Source organism: Vulpes lagopus, chromosome 14 (assembly GCF_018345385.1).
Source record: "Vulpes lagopus strain Blue_001 chromosome 14, ASM1834538v1, whole genome shotgun sequence".
Taxonomy (NCBI): Eukaryota; Metazoa; Chordata; class Mammalia; order Carnivora; family Canidae; genus Vulpes; species Vulpes lagopus.
In genome coordinates this window covers 30430607-30446692 of record NC_054837.1, presented here as the reverse complement: position 1 = coordinate 30446692, position 16086 = coordinate 30430607, and the positions used below count along the sequence as shown (strand labels likewise).

The 16086-nt window shown below is 37.8% G+C and overlaps 1 protein-coding gene across 3 annotated transcripts in view; it reads left to right on the top strand.

Annotated features, from left to right (window-relative positions):
• SBNO1 (strawberry notch homolog 1) overlaps window positions 1-16086 on the top strand; it is a 62730-nt gene that overhangs the window by 38903 nt on the left and 7741 nt on the right. For all 3 annotated transcript variants that reach the window (XM_041728733.1, XM_041728734.1, XM_041728732.1), the window contains exons 21-31: window positions 843-978; window positions 3783-3895; window positions 3985-4056; window positions 4449-4548; window positions 7585-7659; window positions 8771-8917; window positions 9003-9097; window positions 9192-9284; window positions 13598-13735; window positions 14335-14411; window positions 15799-15992. In XM_041728733.1, the coding sequence (XP_041584667.1) occupies window positions 843-978; window positions 3783-3895; window positions 3985-4056; window positions 4449-4548; window positions 7585-7659; window positions 8771-8917; window positions 9003-9097; window positions 9192-9284; window positions 13598-13735; window positions 14335-14411; window positions 15799-15992 (1240 nt within the window). The remainder of the gene's footprint in view (window positions 1-842; window positions 979-3782; window positions 3896-3984; window positions 4057-4448; window positions 4549-7584; window positions 7660-8770; window positions 8918-9002; window positions 9098-9191; window positions 9285-13597; window positions 13736-14334; window positions 14412-15798; window positions 15993-16086) is intronic.

The following is a 16086-nucleotide window of genomic DNA, read 5'->3' as shown; positions in this document are numbered from 1 at the left end:
CGGGATCCGGGATCAAGTCCCACATTGGGCTCCCTACAAGGAGCCTGCTTTTCTCTCTGCCTAAGTCTCTGCCCCCGCCCCGCCCTCCCCTGTCTCTCTCTCTCTCTAATGAATAAATAAATAAATCTTAAAAAAAAAAATAAAAAGAATTGTTTTCATTGGAATTAACTTTAGCTGTTAAGTGACAGAAAATCCAAAATCGTGTTGACTTAAACAAGGTAGAAGGTAATTTCTCCCACATACAAGTTCGAGTAGGTAGACTAGAGCTGTTATGCCTCATTGAAGACTATGTCTCTTCTGTCTTATTCCTTTAACATGTGAGGCTTCGTTTTCACATTCAGTCATTATACCTCTATATTTCATCTAGCAGAAAGAAGGAAAGAAGAGAAGAGCATATTCTTGACTTTTTTTTTTTTTTAAGATTTTATTTATTCATGACAGACATAGAAAGAGAGGCAGAGGGAGGAGAAGCAGGCTCCAAGTAAGGAGCCAGATGTGGGATTCAACCCTGGGGAATCTGGGATTATGTGCTGAACCACCCAGGTGTCCCATATTCTTGACTTTTAAGGACATCTCTTAAATGTACATATCACCTATACCCTACTGGAGTGTGCTCATAATTAGCTATGAAGGAAAGTGAGAAATGTAGTCTTGATTCTTGGCAGGCATGCACCTATCTAAACCTGGGGGTTCTATAATTTTTAGGAAGAAGAGGAGAGTAGGTATTGGTGGGCCGGCCACTAGTACTCTAATTAAAAACTTTATTTTAGGGTACTTGCCTACTTGTTTTTTTGCAAAGGTGATCTTTTACCTCTCCCCTCCCCCCTTATATTTTGATACAGAATATTGCTATCATCTCAGAAGCTGCCAGCTCAGGTATTTCATTACAAGCAGATCGGAGAGCTAAAAATCAAAGACGAAGAGTTCATATGACTTTGGAATTACCCTGGAGTGCAGATAGAGCAATTCAGCAATTTGGTAAGTTCCTACATTGAATTTCACTTGATAGCTAGTAATCATTGGGGAAATGTGCACACATCAAAACCTATATTTAATGTCAGATATCTTAAAACATGACATGTATATTTTGGAACTGTTTGTGTATTGTATGTAAAAATGTAGGCTACATGGAATCCATTTTTTACCTGTTTTAAGAAATATAAAAGATCTGTGTTGGATTTCATTGGAGTTTCTGTCATTATATCTAAAAATGGGTTCCTCGGGAATATCTTCATCATCGATTTTCAGAATGTATGTGGTCTGTGTCAGAGCAGCTGCCACCTCATATCCTTTTCAGCCCTCGGTGGCTTTACTGAGGGCATATTGCTCTTTCCCTAGCTTTACGTGTTCATGGCCCTGTGACCTGATGTTTTTTTTTTTAAAAAAAAAAAAAAACAGCTTAAGGGCACCTGAGCAGCTCAGTCAGTTAGAGTGTCCAACTCTTGATTTCTTCAGCTAAGGTTGTGATCTCCAGGACGTGGGATTGAGCCCTGCATTGGGCTCCGTGCTAGCGTGGAGTTTGCTTCAGATTCTCTCCCTTCCTCTGCATGTTCCTGCACCCACCCCTTCCCCATCATGCGTGCACTCCCTCTTTAAAATAAAATCTTTGTAAAAACTTTTGGTTTTGAAGAATCCAGAGCAGCGGGTACTTCAACATTGTGGTTAACCCAAGTGGGGCAGAAGTATTAATCTGTTTATCATTGATTGTTTTGTGGCAGTTTCTGTTCTTTTGTAAGGAGGAGTGTTCTTTTCTTTTTTTTTTTTTTTTTAAGATTTTATTTATTTGACTGGCACAAGCAGGGGGAGTGCGAGAGGTTGAAGCAACCTCACCACTGGGCAGAGAGGCCAATGTGGGACTCTATCCCACAACCCTGGGATCATGACTTAAACTGAAGGCATGTGCTTAACTGCCTGAGCCGCCCAGGCTCCCCATTGAGTATTGTTCTGAATATGGATATTGCAATCAGTGTTTTTTTATTTTTTACCTTTAGTGGAATTACAGTAATTGTTACGTTCTTTAATTTTTTTCTCTTAAGAATTTCTGAATACCAATTTAGTATTAAGATGCTAGGAATAGGGATCCCTCGGTGGCGCAGCGGTTTGGCGCCTGCCTTTGGCCCAGGGCGCGATCCTGGAGACCCGGGATCGAATCCCACATCGGGCTCCCGGTACATGGAGCCTGCTTCTTCCTCCGCCTGTGTCTCTGCCTCTCTGTCTCTCTCTGTGACTATCATAAATAAATAAAAAATTAAAAAAAAAAAAAAAAGATGCTAGGAATAGATCTCAGAATACACTTATCTAGTGAACACCATATTTTTTAAATCTTTTTTTTATTTAAATTCAGTTAACAATTCCTAGATTAGCTGTTTAAGCAGCTGGACTTGTTTATTAAAAAAAAAAAAACACTTAAAATTGGCATTAAGGAAGAAATTCCTAGATTAGCTGTTTAAGCAGCTGGACTTGTTTATTAAAATAAATAAATAAATAAATAAATTCAGTTAACATATAATGTATTATTGGTTTCAGAGATAAAGGTCAGTGATTTATCAGTCTTCTATAACAGCCAGTGCTCATTACCTCGTGAGCCTCTTTAATGCCTATTGCCTGGTTACCCCATTACCCGACCTCCCTCCCCTCCAGCAACCTTCATTTTGTTTCCTGTGATTAAGAATCTCTTATGGTTTGTGTCCCTCTCTGATTTCACTTTGTTTTATTTTTTCCTCTTGCCCCTAAAATCCTGCTTTGTTTCTTAAATTCCACATAGGAGTGAGATCATATGAAAATTGTCTTTTTCTGATTGACTTACTTGACTTACCATAATACTCTCTAGCTCTAGCCAGTCATTGCAAATGGCAGGGTTTTTTGTGTTTTTTTTTTTTTTTTTTTAAGATTTTATTTATTTATTCATGATAGTCACAGAGAGAGAGATAGAGAGAGAGGCAGCGGCACAGGCAGAGGGAGAAGCAGGCTCCATGCACCAAGAGCCCGACTCTTGGGATTCGATCCCGGGTCTCCAGGATTGCGCCCCGGGCCCAAGGCAGGCGCCAAACCGCTGCGCCACCCAGGGATCCCTGGCAGGGTTTTTTGATGGCTGAGTAATATTCCATTATATATGATATATACCATGTATTCTTTATTCAGTCATCTGTCAGTGGACATCAGGGCTTTTTCCATAATTTGGCTATTGTGGATATGGCTGGTATAAACATTGGGGTGCAGGTGCCCCTACAGATTTCTATATTTGTATTTTTGAGGTAAATTCCTAGTAATCTCTGACCACGCTGCTTCCCAGGCTGAGACTACTCACCTCTGGAGGTTGTGACCAGGCACTTGTGAGAACGTCTATACCCTTGGGCTGCCTCCAGATGTCACCCAGGAGTCCTCTCCGTATATACACACACACACAACTCAGGGATGGAGGTTTTGGGACTCCCAAGTTCAGTGCTATAGGCTTGGGCCTGGGTTGGGCACTGGAGTCAGACCAGCACTGGCTGGGTGGGGGGAAGATACATGTTTTTAGCCCCAGAAATAAAGACCTGTTTGCCTACCACTGGGCTCTGCTATGCCTTGGTGGAGTGGGCAGTGATCAACAACAACAAAAAAAAAATGCTGGGTCATAGGGTAGTTCTATTTCCAAGTTTTTGAGGAGCCTCCATACTGTTTTCCAGAGTGGCTGCACCAGCTTGCATTCCCACCAATAGTGTAAGAGGATGCCCTTTTCTCCACATCCTTGCCAACATCTGTCATTTCCTGCACAGTCTGTATTTTTAATGTCGTTACAGGACGAACTCATAGATCAAACCAAGTTACTGCTCCTGAGTATGTGTTTCTGATTTCTGAATTGGCAGGGGAACAAAGATTTGCTTCTATTGTTGCTAAAAGACTTGAGAGCTTGGTAAGTTCTTGGGCTGTGTAGTTGTGTGTAAAAGATGGTGAATGCAACCTGTTTTCTGTGCCTTGATTGGAAATCTTCTGTCTTGATAGGGAGCACTTACCCATGGTGACAGAAGAGCAACAGAATCTAGAGATCTGAGCAGGTTCAATTTTGATAATAAGGTACATTTCAGCTTTCAGTATCTCTGAGATTTTGTGGTAGTGTGTATCTGGTGAACAAAAAGGGAAAGTGGTTACTGTTTAAAACTTAAAACTGCCTCTTATGGTTTCACTGTAAAATGATAGTATGGAATAAGAGACAGATTTTCACATATCAGATCTTTGGTGATAAATTCTGCAGTATAATCCTATTTTCATTCCTTTTAGGAAATAGAAGTGTAATAAATACTGGGAATCAAATGTGAATTTCCAGAAATAAAGGAAATTATTTACCAGACAGCTGTGTTTGTGAATCTTTGGTACCATAATAGTTTTTATAGTGTTCTGTTGGTGGTGTGATTAAAGTGTATCCAAATGCTGAAACTCGTTAAAATTTTTTTTTTTTTTTATTGCAGTATGGAAGAAATGCTTTAGAAATTGTCATGAAATCCATTGTCAACCTAGATTCTCCTATGGTATCACCACCTCCAGACTACCCTGGAGAATTCTTTAAAGGTAACTTTAAAAAATAATCACAACAAATGAAAATGAGTACAAAGTAGGCACCAATACCTGTTCTGACATATGCTGTTATTTTTCATTGTTTCTGCACATAAACTATATAAAAATTTAGAAATTAAAAGTTAATAGACACCTAAGTTGACATCTTATAATCAGACTAGTAAATTTCATTCATATAAAGTATTTTGTGCACTTGACAGTTTATTGCATGTTAATACTAGATTAGTAGAGGAAGTGGTTTTGTTAGGTTAATTTAAAATCACTATGCCAGACAGCTTTTAAAATTTAATTTTAAAGTACAGGTAGGGCAGCCTAGGTGGCTCAGCAATTTAGCACCGCTTTCAGCCCAGGGCGTGATCCTGGAGTCCCAGCATTGAGTCCCACGTCAGGTTCCCTGCATGGAGCCTGCTTCTCACCTCTACCTTTGTCTCTGCCCCTCTGTGTGTGTCCGTCATGAATAAATAAAGTACAGGTAAATAATCATTGGAAGTTGACATAGGGTATAGATAAAACAAAATTGGCTCTGTATTCATAGTTATTAAAACTGTGTGATGGGTATATGTATGTGACTTATAGAACGTTCTCTTTACGTTTGTATGATTTTGGAAATTTCCATGTTAACAAAAAAGTCCAGCATAGTGCTATAGAAGCTCTGACTTAACTCTCAAATCTGTAGATTATATTTTGCCCATAAATGTAAGTAGTCTACATGGTTTTAATTTTTGATAATTTATTATATAATTCAGGAAGCTCTGAAAACATTTTGGAAAATACGTAGATGTAAGATACATGAAACATCATTATAGGGTTAGGATTTTTCACTAGAAAGTCTTTTCTAGTTGGAAACCAGTGTTTAGTATTGGTATAAGCCCTATTGATATACTGTCAAGGGTGCTTATAATCACTGATGGCATTAACAAAGCAAAAAAGGAAGATGTTTCCCTCTTCTCCCCCTTTTATTTCCTTCCATTCTCTTTCCCTCCCTCTCTTTTTTCTTTTTTTGTTGTGTTTAAAATGGCTCCCTCATTTACTTCTAAGTTTTTCTAATTACATGTTACTTGCAGTGCCTGGCTGGCTCAGTTGGCACAACATGTGACTCTTGATCCTCAGGGTTGTGAGTTCAGGCCCCATGTTGGATGTAGAGATTACTTAAAAATAAAATTTAAAAAAATTTACATGTTATTTACTTATTATAAGTAATGGGGAAAATATTTAATAACGAGTCCATGCTCTTTATTTATTCATGAGAGACACAGAGAGGCAAAGACCGAGGCAGTGGGAGAAGCAGGCTCCATGCAGGGAGCCCGATGTGGAACTCGATCCTGGGACCGCGGGATCATGACCTGAGCCGAAGGTAGATGCTTGACCGCTGAGCCACCCAGGTGTCCCCCATGCTCTCCCCTTAATCTCCACCTTCCATTCCCACCTGCTGAGGTCACAAATGTTGATAGTCTGAGGGATCCCTGGGTGGCGCAGCGGTTTAACGCCTGCCTTTGGCTCAGGGCATGATCCTTGAGACCTGGGATCGAATCCCACGTCGGGCTCCTGGTGCATGGAGCCTGCTTCTCCCTCTGCCTGTGTCTCTGCCTCTCTCTCTCTGTGTGTGTGACTACCGTAAATAAATAAAAATTAAAAAACAAACAAACAAATGTTGATAGTCTGAACGGGGGCAGCCTGCCACATCTTTTCTCCGTTTTCATCTAAACAAAGAACTTTTCTTTTAAATGTGATTAGTATTATTTTAATATTACTTCTGATATCCTGTTCTCATTTAATACCTCCTCCTAGACAGACACTTCCTACAACTTCATAGCTATTGCACTAGCATTTTTTTTTAACAGTTGCACAGTATTTTGCAGCTGGCTTATATAGCATTTTTTCCCCCCATGATTCCTTTATTGGTATTCAAATGGTTTTGATTTGTTTTGGTACCATCTCTAACAATGCTAAAATTTTATGGCTATCCTTTTGCACAGATTTTCCTCCATAAGATTGGTTTCCAAAAGGAGGATTTTTGGCTACACAGTTGTCACCTGCATAATTTACGACAGTTTTGTGCATGTAGCAGAGTACTAGCTGATTTATTAAATGTGTAAATAGTATATAATCATGCTTCCTGTTGGCTCTTTTCTCTTACACCCTTATTCTGTAAGTCTGGGTTAGAGCCTAGACAATAGTATTAAAGAGCTGTATAGGGGCACCTGGATGGCTCAGTTGGTTAAGTATGTGCCTTCAGTTCAGGTCATGATCCCAGGCTGTTGGGATTGAGCCCCATATCAGGCTCCCTGCTCAGCACGGACTCTGCTTCTCTCTCTCCCTTTACTTTTCATCCTGCGCGTGCGGATGCACTCGCTCTTTCTCTATCAAATAAATAAAATCTTTTTATAAAATGCTCTGTAAACTGCCTTCATAGTAACATAATGCAGAACAAGTTAACTGTTTTACATATTGCTTCTGCAGCACCTTGTCAATATTGATATTGTTTTGGATGGAAACAAGGTTAATAGCTTATTTACGCAACTATTTAATCAACTAGTTTATATATTCAAAATTGTTTATATTCTGTAGGTGAAAACTGCATAACCAAAGAGGTCTACCATCAAAGACTGCTATTAGAAAAAATATAGTGTGAAGTTTGAGTACTGTATTGTTTCAGAATACCAAAACGTCATTTGGGGACTGTGAGTTCGATTTAATTCAGCAAATAGGAACTACGAAAGATATCTTAGACTGTGGGGTGTGTGTGTGTGTGTGTGTGTGTGTTTAAATATTTTATTGATTCATGAAGTACACACAGAGGCAGAGAAATAGGCAGAGGAAGAAGCAGGCTCCTCACAGGAAGCCCGATGCGGGACTCAATCCCCTGACCCCCAGGATCACGCCCCGAGCCGAAGGCAGACACTCAACCGCTGAGCCACCCAGGCGTCCCTCTTAGGCTGTGTTTTAATGCTAGAACTTGATCTACTTTGTTTAGTCAGGTAACAGTTCATTGAGTCATTTGGGTTTTAAGGTATTTAAATTTCCTGACAGATGTTCGACAAGGACTGATAGGAGTTGGCCTAATAAATGTAGAAGATCGCTCGGGAATTCTTACTCTAGATAAAGGTAAGAGTATGAGTTTTGTATATAGATACAACTATTGCTATATCATTACAGCCCAAGACCATTTTGTTTATGCTTTTGTCAACTTGAAGGTGAAGCTTCAAGTTTGTAGCATTCAATCCCTTCCTGAATGCTCATAAATTCACTCAGGGTGGTTTTGTTATTTAAAAGAGATTAATGCTGAGTGAAGTAAGTCAGTAGGAGAAGGACAAACATTATATGGTCTCATTCATTTGGGGAATATAAAAAGAAGTGAAAGGGAATAAAGGGGAAAGGAGAGAAAATGAGTGGGAAATAACACTGACGGTGACAGAACATGAGAGACTCCTAACTCTGGGAAATGAACAAAGGGTGGTGGAAGGGGGGAGCTGGGCAGGGCGTTGGGGTGACTGGGTGACGCACTGAGGGGGTCACTTGATGGGATGAGCACTGGGTGTTATGCTATATGTTGGCAAATTGAACTCCAATAAAAAAAAAAAATACCAAAAAAAATGAAGAACATATGACTCTTGATCTCGGGGTTGTGAGTTTGAGCCCCATGATGTTGGGGCAGAGATTACTTAAATAAGTAAATATTTCAAAAAACAAAGAAATAACATATGAAAAAATAAAATAAAAGAGATTAAACCTTTATTCTGTCCCGGTAACATCAATTCTCAACCCCGGTTGCATAAATGATCAGCTGTGAAGCTTTTAAAAAGTACTGAAACTACAGGTGAGGTTTCAACTTTGGTGATTTCCCATGGTTCCACAGTTTCTAATTTTGCAGCCAAAGTTGAGTTTCACAGACTTACAGCATTTAGAACTTTTTATGAGCTAAGATTTCATGTTGGAGGACATTTTCATGTACTAAATGGTTTTCATACTTTCAGTAAGTGAATTTGAAGTTGCAAAAAATGAATAAAACAACCATCTTTAGCACATGTATGTGGTCATGCTAATTGCTAGAGATAGAAATGGTCAAATTAAAGCTCTGTTCTGGGAGCAGTACAAGGTTGTGGGTGTGAGGGAAGACCATGGAGGAGGAAGTGAGACTTGGTTTAATTCCAGGGGTGAGTCGATTTTATTTGCCATTTGAATGCATTAAATCTTTCTTATAATCTTGTCCTTGCAGATTATAACAACATAGGAAAATTCTTAAATAGAATTTTGGGCATGGAAGTGCATCAGCAGAATGCGTTATTTCAGTATTTTGCCGACACACTTACAGCAGTTGTTCAAAATGCCAAAAAAAATGGAAGATATGATATGGGAATTTTAGGTAAGTAGAGAAATTTTGAAAATGTCCTGTTTATTCATAATAAAATGTTCTTTTTCCATTCATATGTTGCTTTTTCTTGTTTAAGATCTTGGTTCTGGAGATGAAAAAGTGAGGAAAAGTGATGTTAAGAAGTTTTTGACTCCAGGATATTCCACCTCAGGTCACGTAGAGTTATACACTGTAAGTTCAGGAAATGTGCATGTATGTGTGTGACCTCCTGTGATTGGCACTCACAGAAATGAGTATAATTTAAGTTGTATTCTTTCTTTTACAGATTAGTGTAGAGAGAGGAATGTCTTGGGAGGAAGCTACCAAGATTTGGGCTGAGCTGACAGGACCAGATGATGGCTTTTACTTGTCTTTGCAAGTAAGACTTGTCTCCTTGGGATGTTAATTGTTCATATATATAATGCATCATCACTGCCAGCAGTGCAATTGTCTGTCCGCTTTGTGCCAGTTTTCCAATTGTGTTTAGCTTTTCTCTGTTTTGATAATTTATCATCAAATTAATAGACATTTTCTTTTAATGTATTTTGAGGGGTGTTTATTAGCTGCGAGTTACGGATTATTACATACTTTTAGTTAATTGGACCCCTTTGTTTCATGGTGCGGTGACCTTCTCTAGGCCTAGATCAAGAACTACGTTCATTGTTTAGTTCTGTAGGCCTCTAGTACGCTTCATATCTGAAAGATTCATTTTTTAGTTATTGTAAATAATTCTTTAGTATTTGTGGTAAAGCTAAGAAGGAGATGGAAGTATACATACAAATACATTTACACAGAGACATTGGCACATCCACAAATCAGTGTATGTGTATATATATAATCATCCATGACCATGGTGCAATATCTTGAATTTTCTTGTTAAAGACTACAGAATTTTTATATCCCCTTTTCTGTGATATTTATCTGTGTGTTCTTTCTTCTACAGAAATAATCTTTATTCTCTAATGGCACACAGGATGATGAAATACTACTGATACTATACCCCAGTGTTCCTGAAAATAATTTTGGGAAAAAAGCATAAACTTTTTTTGCTTGTCCTTCCTCCCTTTCTCTCATTTTGTTGAAACATAGGTGTTTCAACTAATTCTGCATTGTCAGCATATGGTACTTCTGTAGTATGCTTTTCTTTCAATGCTTAATCTTAGCTCTATAGGTAATTAATTTACATTTAGTGTTCACCTCTCACTCATCCTTCGGTTACATCTCTAATTGTTTTGGGTTTTTTGTTGTTTTGTTTTTTTAAGATTTTATTTATTTATTCATGAGAAAGAGAGAGGCAGAGGGGGAGAAGCAGGCTCCATGCAGGGAGCCCAATGCAGGACTCAATCCCAAGACTCCAGGACCATACCCTGGGCCGAAGGCAGGCACTAAACCGCTGAGCCACCCAGGGATCCTCTGTTGTTTTTTTAAAGATTTTATTTATTCATGAAAAACAGAGACAGAGAGAGGCAGAGACACAGGGAGAGGGAGAAGCAGGTTTCCCACAAGGAGCCCAATATGGAACTTGATCCCGGGATCATGCCCTGAGCCAAAGGCAAACGCTCAACCACTGAGCCACCCAGGCATCGCCATCTCTAATCATTTTGTTTGAAGTCTGTTCTGAATCCTCAAGAAGGGTGTGTTGGGAGCATTACTTCCTGAGGTTGGTTGTTTTTAAATTTATTTTTGAAAGAGAGTAAAAGCATATGTGCCCACCTGCACCCTGAGCAGGAGAGGGAGAGAGGATCTCAGACTCCCCGCTGAGCACGGAACCCAACGCATGGCTCAATCCCTGGACCCTGAAATTATGGCTTGAAGTGAAGTCAGACACTTAACTGACTGAGGTACCCTGGTGCCCCAATGCTTCATTTTTGTGACTGAATAGTGTTCCATTGTGTGTGTGTGTGTGTGTGTGTGTGTGTGTGTATGTATCCGCCCCATTTTTTTTTTTTTAATTTGCCATATTTGTGAAGAGAACAATTGTATATAAAGACCAGGTTCAAGATGTAACTGCATAAAAGATGCCAGAGGCAGGGTGAGACCATAAATAAGCTATCTAGAGCAAGTGTCCCCAAATTTTTTCTATAAAGGGTCAGATAGTAAATACTCTAGGTTTTGTAGTCCATGTCTAGTTTCTACTGACTATTCTTTTTTATTTTTATTTTTTTCCTTCCTTTTCCCTTCCTTCACCCCTCTCCCTCCCTCCCACTTTTCTTAAGCTTAAGAGCCTCTGCCCAATTTGGTCACAGTCATGATTTTACAGGTCCCTGATTCAAGAGCAAAGCTCTCAAACTAAATGTCTCCTAATTAAATTAATTTTTAAAAAATCTTATTTGGGGGGTACCTGAGTGACTCAGTAGGTTGTGTGTCTGACTCTTGGTTTCAGCTCAGGTCATGATCTCAGAGTCATGAGATCAAGCCCCATCTGGCTTTGCACTCAGTGCAGTCTGCTTAAGATTTTCTCCCTCTCGAGATTCCTGGGTGGCTCAGGAGTTGAACATCTGCCTTTGGCTCAGATAGTGATCCCAGGGTCCTGAGATCGAGTTCAGCTTTGGGCTCCCTGCAGAGAGCGTCCTTCTCCCTCTGCCTACATCTCTGCTTCTGTGTCTCATGAATAAATAAATGAAATCTTAAAAAAAAAAAAAAAAAAAGATTCTCTCCCTTTGCCCCTCTCCCGGCTTGCTTGCACACATGCTCCCTCTCACTCTCTCTCCAAAATAAGTAAAATCTTAAAAAATCTTGAGATTTTTATATTCGTAGATTCACATGAAGTTATGAGAGGTGATTACAGAGTAAGTCCTGTACACCCATATCACCAATGGTAACATTTTAGAAAACTATAGTATCATATCAAAACCAGCATTATATCACTGTTACATAATTCACCAGATTTTATTCAGATTTCTCCCTTACATGGGATTGTGATTGGTGTAGATTAAGGTCTTGTTTATTGGTTTTTTTTTTTTACTCCAAATTATTGCCAGAATTTACAACTGGTAGATTTTGTGGAAAGTGCTGATCCTCACCTTCCTTTGAGTGAAAGGATGTGATAATATTGGCCCTGTTTTCCTTTATGTATGGCAGAGGTAGTTGGATATGAGGAGAGGCAGCCTTGGAGGGGGCGTTCTTCCAGAAAGGTGTGGGTATTTATCTTTGAAACTCCACAAAAATAAGTGGACATGCTTGATAATGTTTACCATGTGTTAACATTAGGAAGACCATGTTGGAATTACTTTTATTTCCACTGTCGTGTGATTTATTTTGTAATTATAATGAATTACCTTGACACTGTGTATCCACCCCATTTTTTTTTATTATTACAAAAAAAAAAATAGAGCTCACTGTTACATGCTTTTTTAAACACTGTCCTCTATAATAATTTTACTGAATGTTTCACATCAAGTGATAAAACACGTAAAATGTAATTTTTACCTTGTGGTTTCATTGACTTTGTAGTAATTACCTAAATAATGTTTCAAATCACTTGAAACTAGTAAAAGAAAGAATCTTTAATATCCGTGAAAAGTAAAATACTAAGTTGTTTTTTTATTATCAGTGTAAGAATTACCTTAATATAAAAAGTTGGTAGCTCAGCGATCAATTTGTTTTGTAGAGAAAGTGGCAAAGTATCTTTACTTTGAAACTTTTCATTTTCCTTCAGTTTTGCTCCAGACATGATTGCTTAGAAATTGTTCACCATTCTTTAAAGGAGATACTAGGGGATCCCTAGGTGGCTCAGTGGTTTAACACCTGCCTTTGGCCTAGGGCATGATCCTGGAGTTCCAGGATCGAGTCCCACATTGGGCTCCCTGCATGGAGCCTGCTTCTCCCTCTACCTGTGTCTCTGCCTCTCTCTCTCTCTCTCTATCTCTCTGTCTCTGTCTCTCATGAATAAATAAATAAAATCTTTAAAAATAAATAAATAAAAATAAAGGAGATATTAATTTTCCTTGAGCTTAATGGGCCTTTTAATAACTTCCTCCTCTTAGTATTTCTGCCATAAGTCCAACTTTAAAAATATATATATGTAAGTTCCATTATTTGTCTGATGCATCCATTTCTTCCACTTCTACATACATATTTATGTATTATTTGCCCAGCATTTTGGCTTTTTCCTGTCATCGCTTTACTGTTTACAGATCATGTGACGTCTCACCTCACTCTTAATGGCAACCATAAGGAGAGAGACAGCCCTGATGGATTACATGAGTGCAGGGACCTGCTGGTTATCAAAATCATTATCTTGTTTCATTGTAGCTCAATGTTTCATTGTAACTTCAAGAAGAAGAACTTTTTTTTTTTTACAACATTTTATTAGGAAAAATTTTACATAGAGAGTTAAAAGGATTTTCCTTGGGACTCCTGGATGGCTCAGCGGTTGAGTGTCTGCCTTTGGCTCAGGGTGTGATCTTGGGGTCTTCTAAGTATTTTGGCCCGCAACATATGTGTTCATTGTACCTCAGAATTAGGATCCAAGAGCCTTTGTTTGGGTGAGGCCTTGTAAAACTCAAGGAGATGAGCAACTGCCATACTTCTTAGCTGCCATACTTCTTAGTTACAGATTCATGTGCTGACTGGGCATTACAAGTCTTTCAGAGAATTGTGTTTGCTAATGTGATGCTACAAACATGAAGTTTATCTTAAAGTGTGCAGCTCAAATCTTTATACTTTCTCACTTTTTTTTTTTTTTACTAGATAAGGAACAACAAGAAAACTGCCATCTTAGTTAAAGAAGTGAACCCTAAAAAGAAGCTTTTCTTAGTTTATAGACCAAATACTGGGAAACAGCTCAAATTAGAAATTTATGCTGATCTAAAAAAGAAATATAAGAAGGTATTTTTTCATTTGTACTTTATACTATCTATGCATACTTGTTTTATAATAATATATTGAAACTATATTTAGGAGAGCTATGTGTGCATATACAAAATTATTTGGTCAATTTTTCCTATTTGTTTACTGGAAAATTGTTTTTTGAAAACATGTTGTCAGTTTTTTTTACATTAACATCCCATTCGTAATGTATCAACCATTAAGAAGCTTGTAAGATGACTATCTCAAACAGCTTGTGTTGTCAGTAAATGAAACTTGCAGTACTAACTACACAAATAAGACCTGCCGTATTTCTATTTTGCAATGATTTATAGAAAAACAGTGACTGCATTTTTTAACATTACTATTAAATTTTAGTATTACTCTATATTACTACCCAGTTTCACTTGTAAACAATTATAATTAAACTAGCTATTTGAAACATTGTGTGGGAGGAACCTAACCACAGAATTTTATGAATGGTATTCAAATACAGCCAATAGCAAGGGCAAGATTTTCTGTATCGAGATGATTATAAGTTGGTTTTAGAGACCATAAGAAGGCAACCAGTTTGTTTAAAACAATACTATTTCAATGGAATTTTTGTCTTATTTTCACAGGTAGTCTCAGATGATGCCCTGATCCACTGGTTAGATCAGTATAATTCATCTGCAGATACTTGTACTCATGCTTATTGGTTAGTATTTTTATGTTTCTCACCATATTTTCCAAAATGTAATCAATATTTAATTTAAATACACCTTCGCCCTTTAGCTGTCTGTCTCTCTAAGTCTATGAATAGTTTATCTACTGTTAGGTGTCATTCCTTCAGTCAGAAACACTTGTATGTTTGTGGACCATACACTCTAGGTGTTCTTCACTAATGTTTTGTTACTTTCAACCAACTGTTGTCTGCCAATGTGGACTTGACTGTCATTCTTCTTCTTAAGACTTTTTCTCCTCTTCTTCCTTCCCTTCCTTTATTTTTTTTCCCCTTCTTTTTTTATTTATTTTGTTCCCCTTCTTTAAAGAAAAAAAAACTTTACTAGTGTCCCAAATCAGCTTCATTTTTAAGGGTTAGGGAACTTGTAGGAAACTAAGAAAAAAAATTAAAAATAAAAAAAAATAATAATAAACTAAGGGTTGCTGACAGCACCAGAAAACGGTGTTGTTGAGCCTGGGAACTGATCCTGCTATGCTACTAGGTTGGCTGGAGGGGTGTTCTTTCAAGTCACTACGTAATAAATACCACTTATAATGTTCTTTTCAGGGCCTTATATGGGTCTTCACTGTTTTCTTATCCATTAGACAGTCAATAGGGTATTCAGCCCATCTTATGAAAAGGAATATAGAATATAGATGAGTTTTTAGCTAGGTTTTATTTAGACACAGGTAGGTAAGTTTGATATGAGCAATCATTTGTTTTCATTTTGAGAGGAAATTCGTGCTTTTGGAAATTAAGAAAAGCTTTCAAGATAAAATATTTTTAAAGTTAAAAGGGCCTCTCTAAAACATTTGCTTTGAGTATTAGCAAGAAGGGTGCTCAGTACTGTGTATTCTCCTAAATTACTATTCGAAAGATAATTTTATTGAAGAATTGTGTAAATTTTAACCATAAACCATGTCTTCCTTTTTTACAGTTTTTAAAAAATTTACTGGTTTTATTATTTTGGTTTGCCAAGGCCTTTCCCAGTTATCTTAGAATATGTTGTTTAATACTTTAGAGGGAACTGGCAGAATTATTTTATAAACTGGCATGAATATAGTAAACTAATGGATGTTAAAATGACAGACCTTTTAACTGGATATCAGAACCAGTAAGTCATCCCTTTTGCATAAGGGAGTTGAACCCCAGAAATTGTATTTTCTAAAATCTTAGAAATTTTTAAAAATCGGCAATGATACCTTAAATTGGAAAGTATAATCCAATATGTCAAAAGATTGTAATCTAAGAAATTGTCAGTAAAGAAAGGGAAATAATGCTAGGACATTTCCACTGAAATGTAGGTAGACTTTGTGAGCTTTTAAAGTGTGTGTGTGTATGTGTATGTATACATATATATTTTCCCCCTTATCTATCCTAGGCGTGGCAACTGCAAAAAGGCCAGCTTGGGATTAGTTTGTGAAATAGGTCTTCGTTGCCGCACATACTATGTATTATGTGGCTCCGTGCTGAGTGTCTGGACAAAAGTTGAGGGTGTTCTAGCATCTGTCAGTGGCACAAATGTGAAGATGCAGATAGTTCGGCTAAGGACAGAGGATGGACAACGGATTGTAGGTAAGTCTAAGTTTTGAGGATTTGAGCAGGAAAAAAATCAGATTTTTTTTTTATCCTTCTTAGAATCTGGATACCTATTCCAGGAATGGAATAG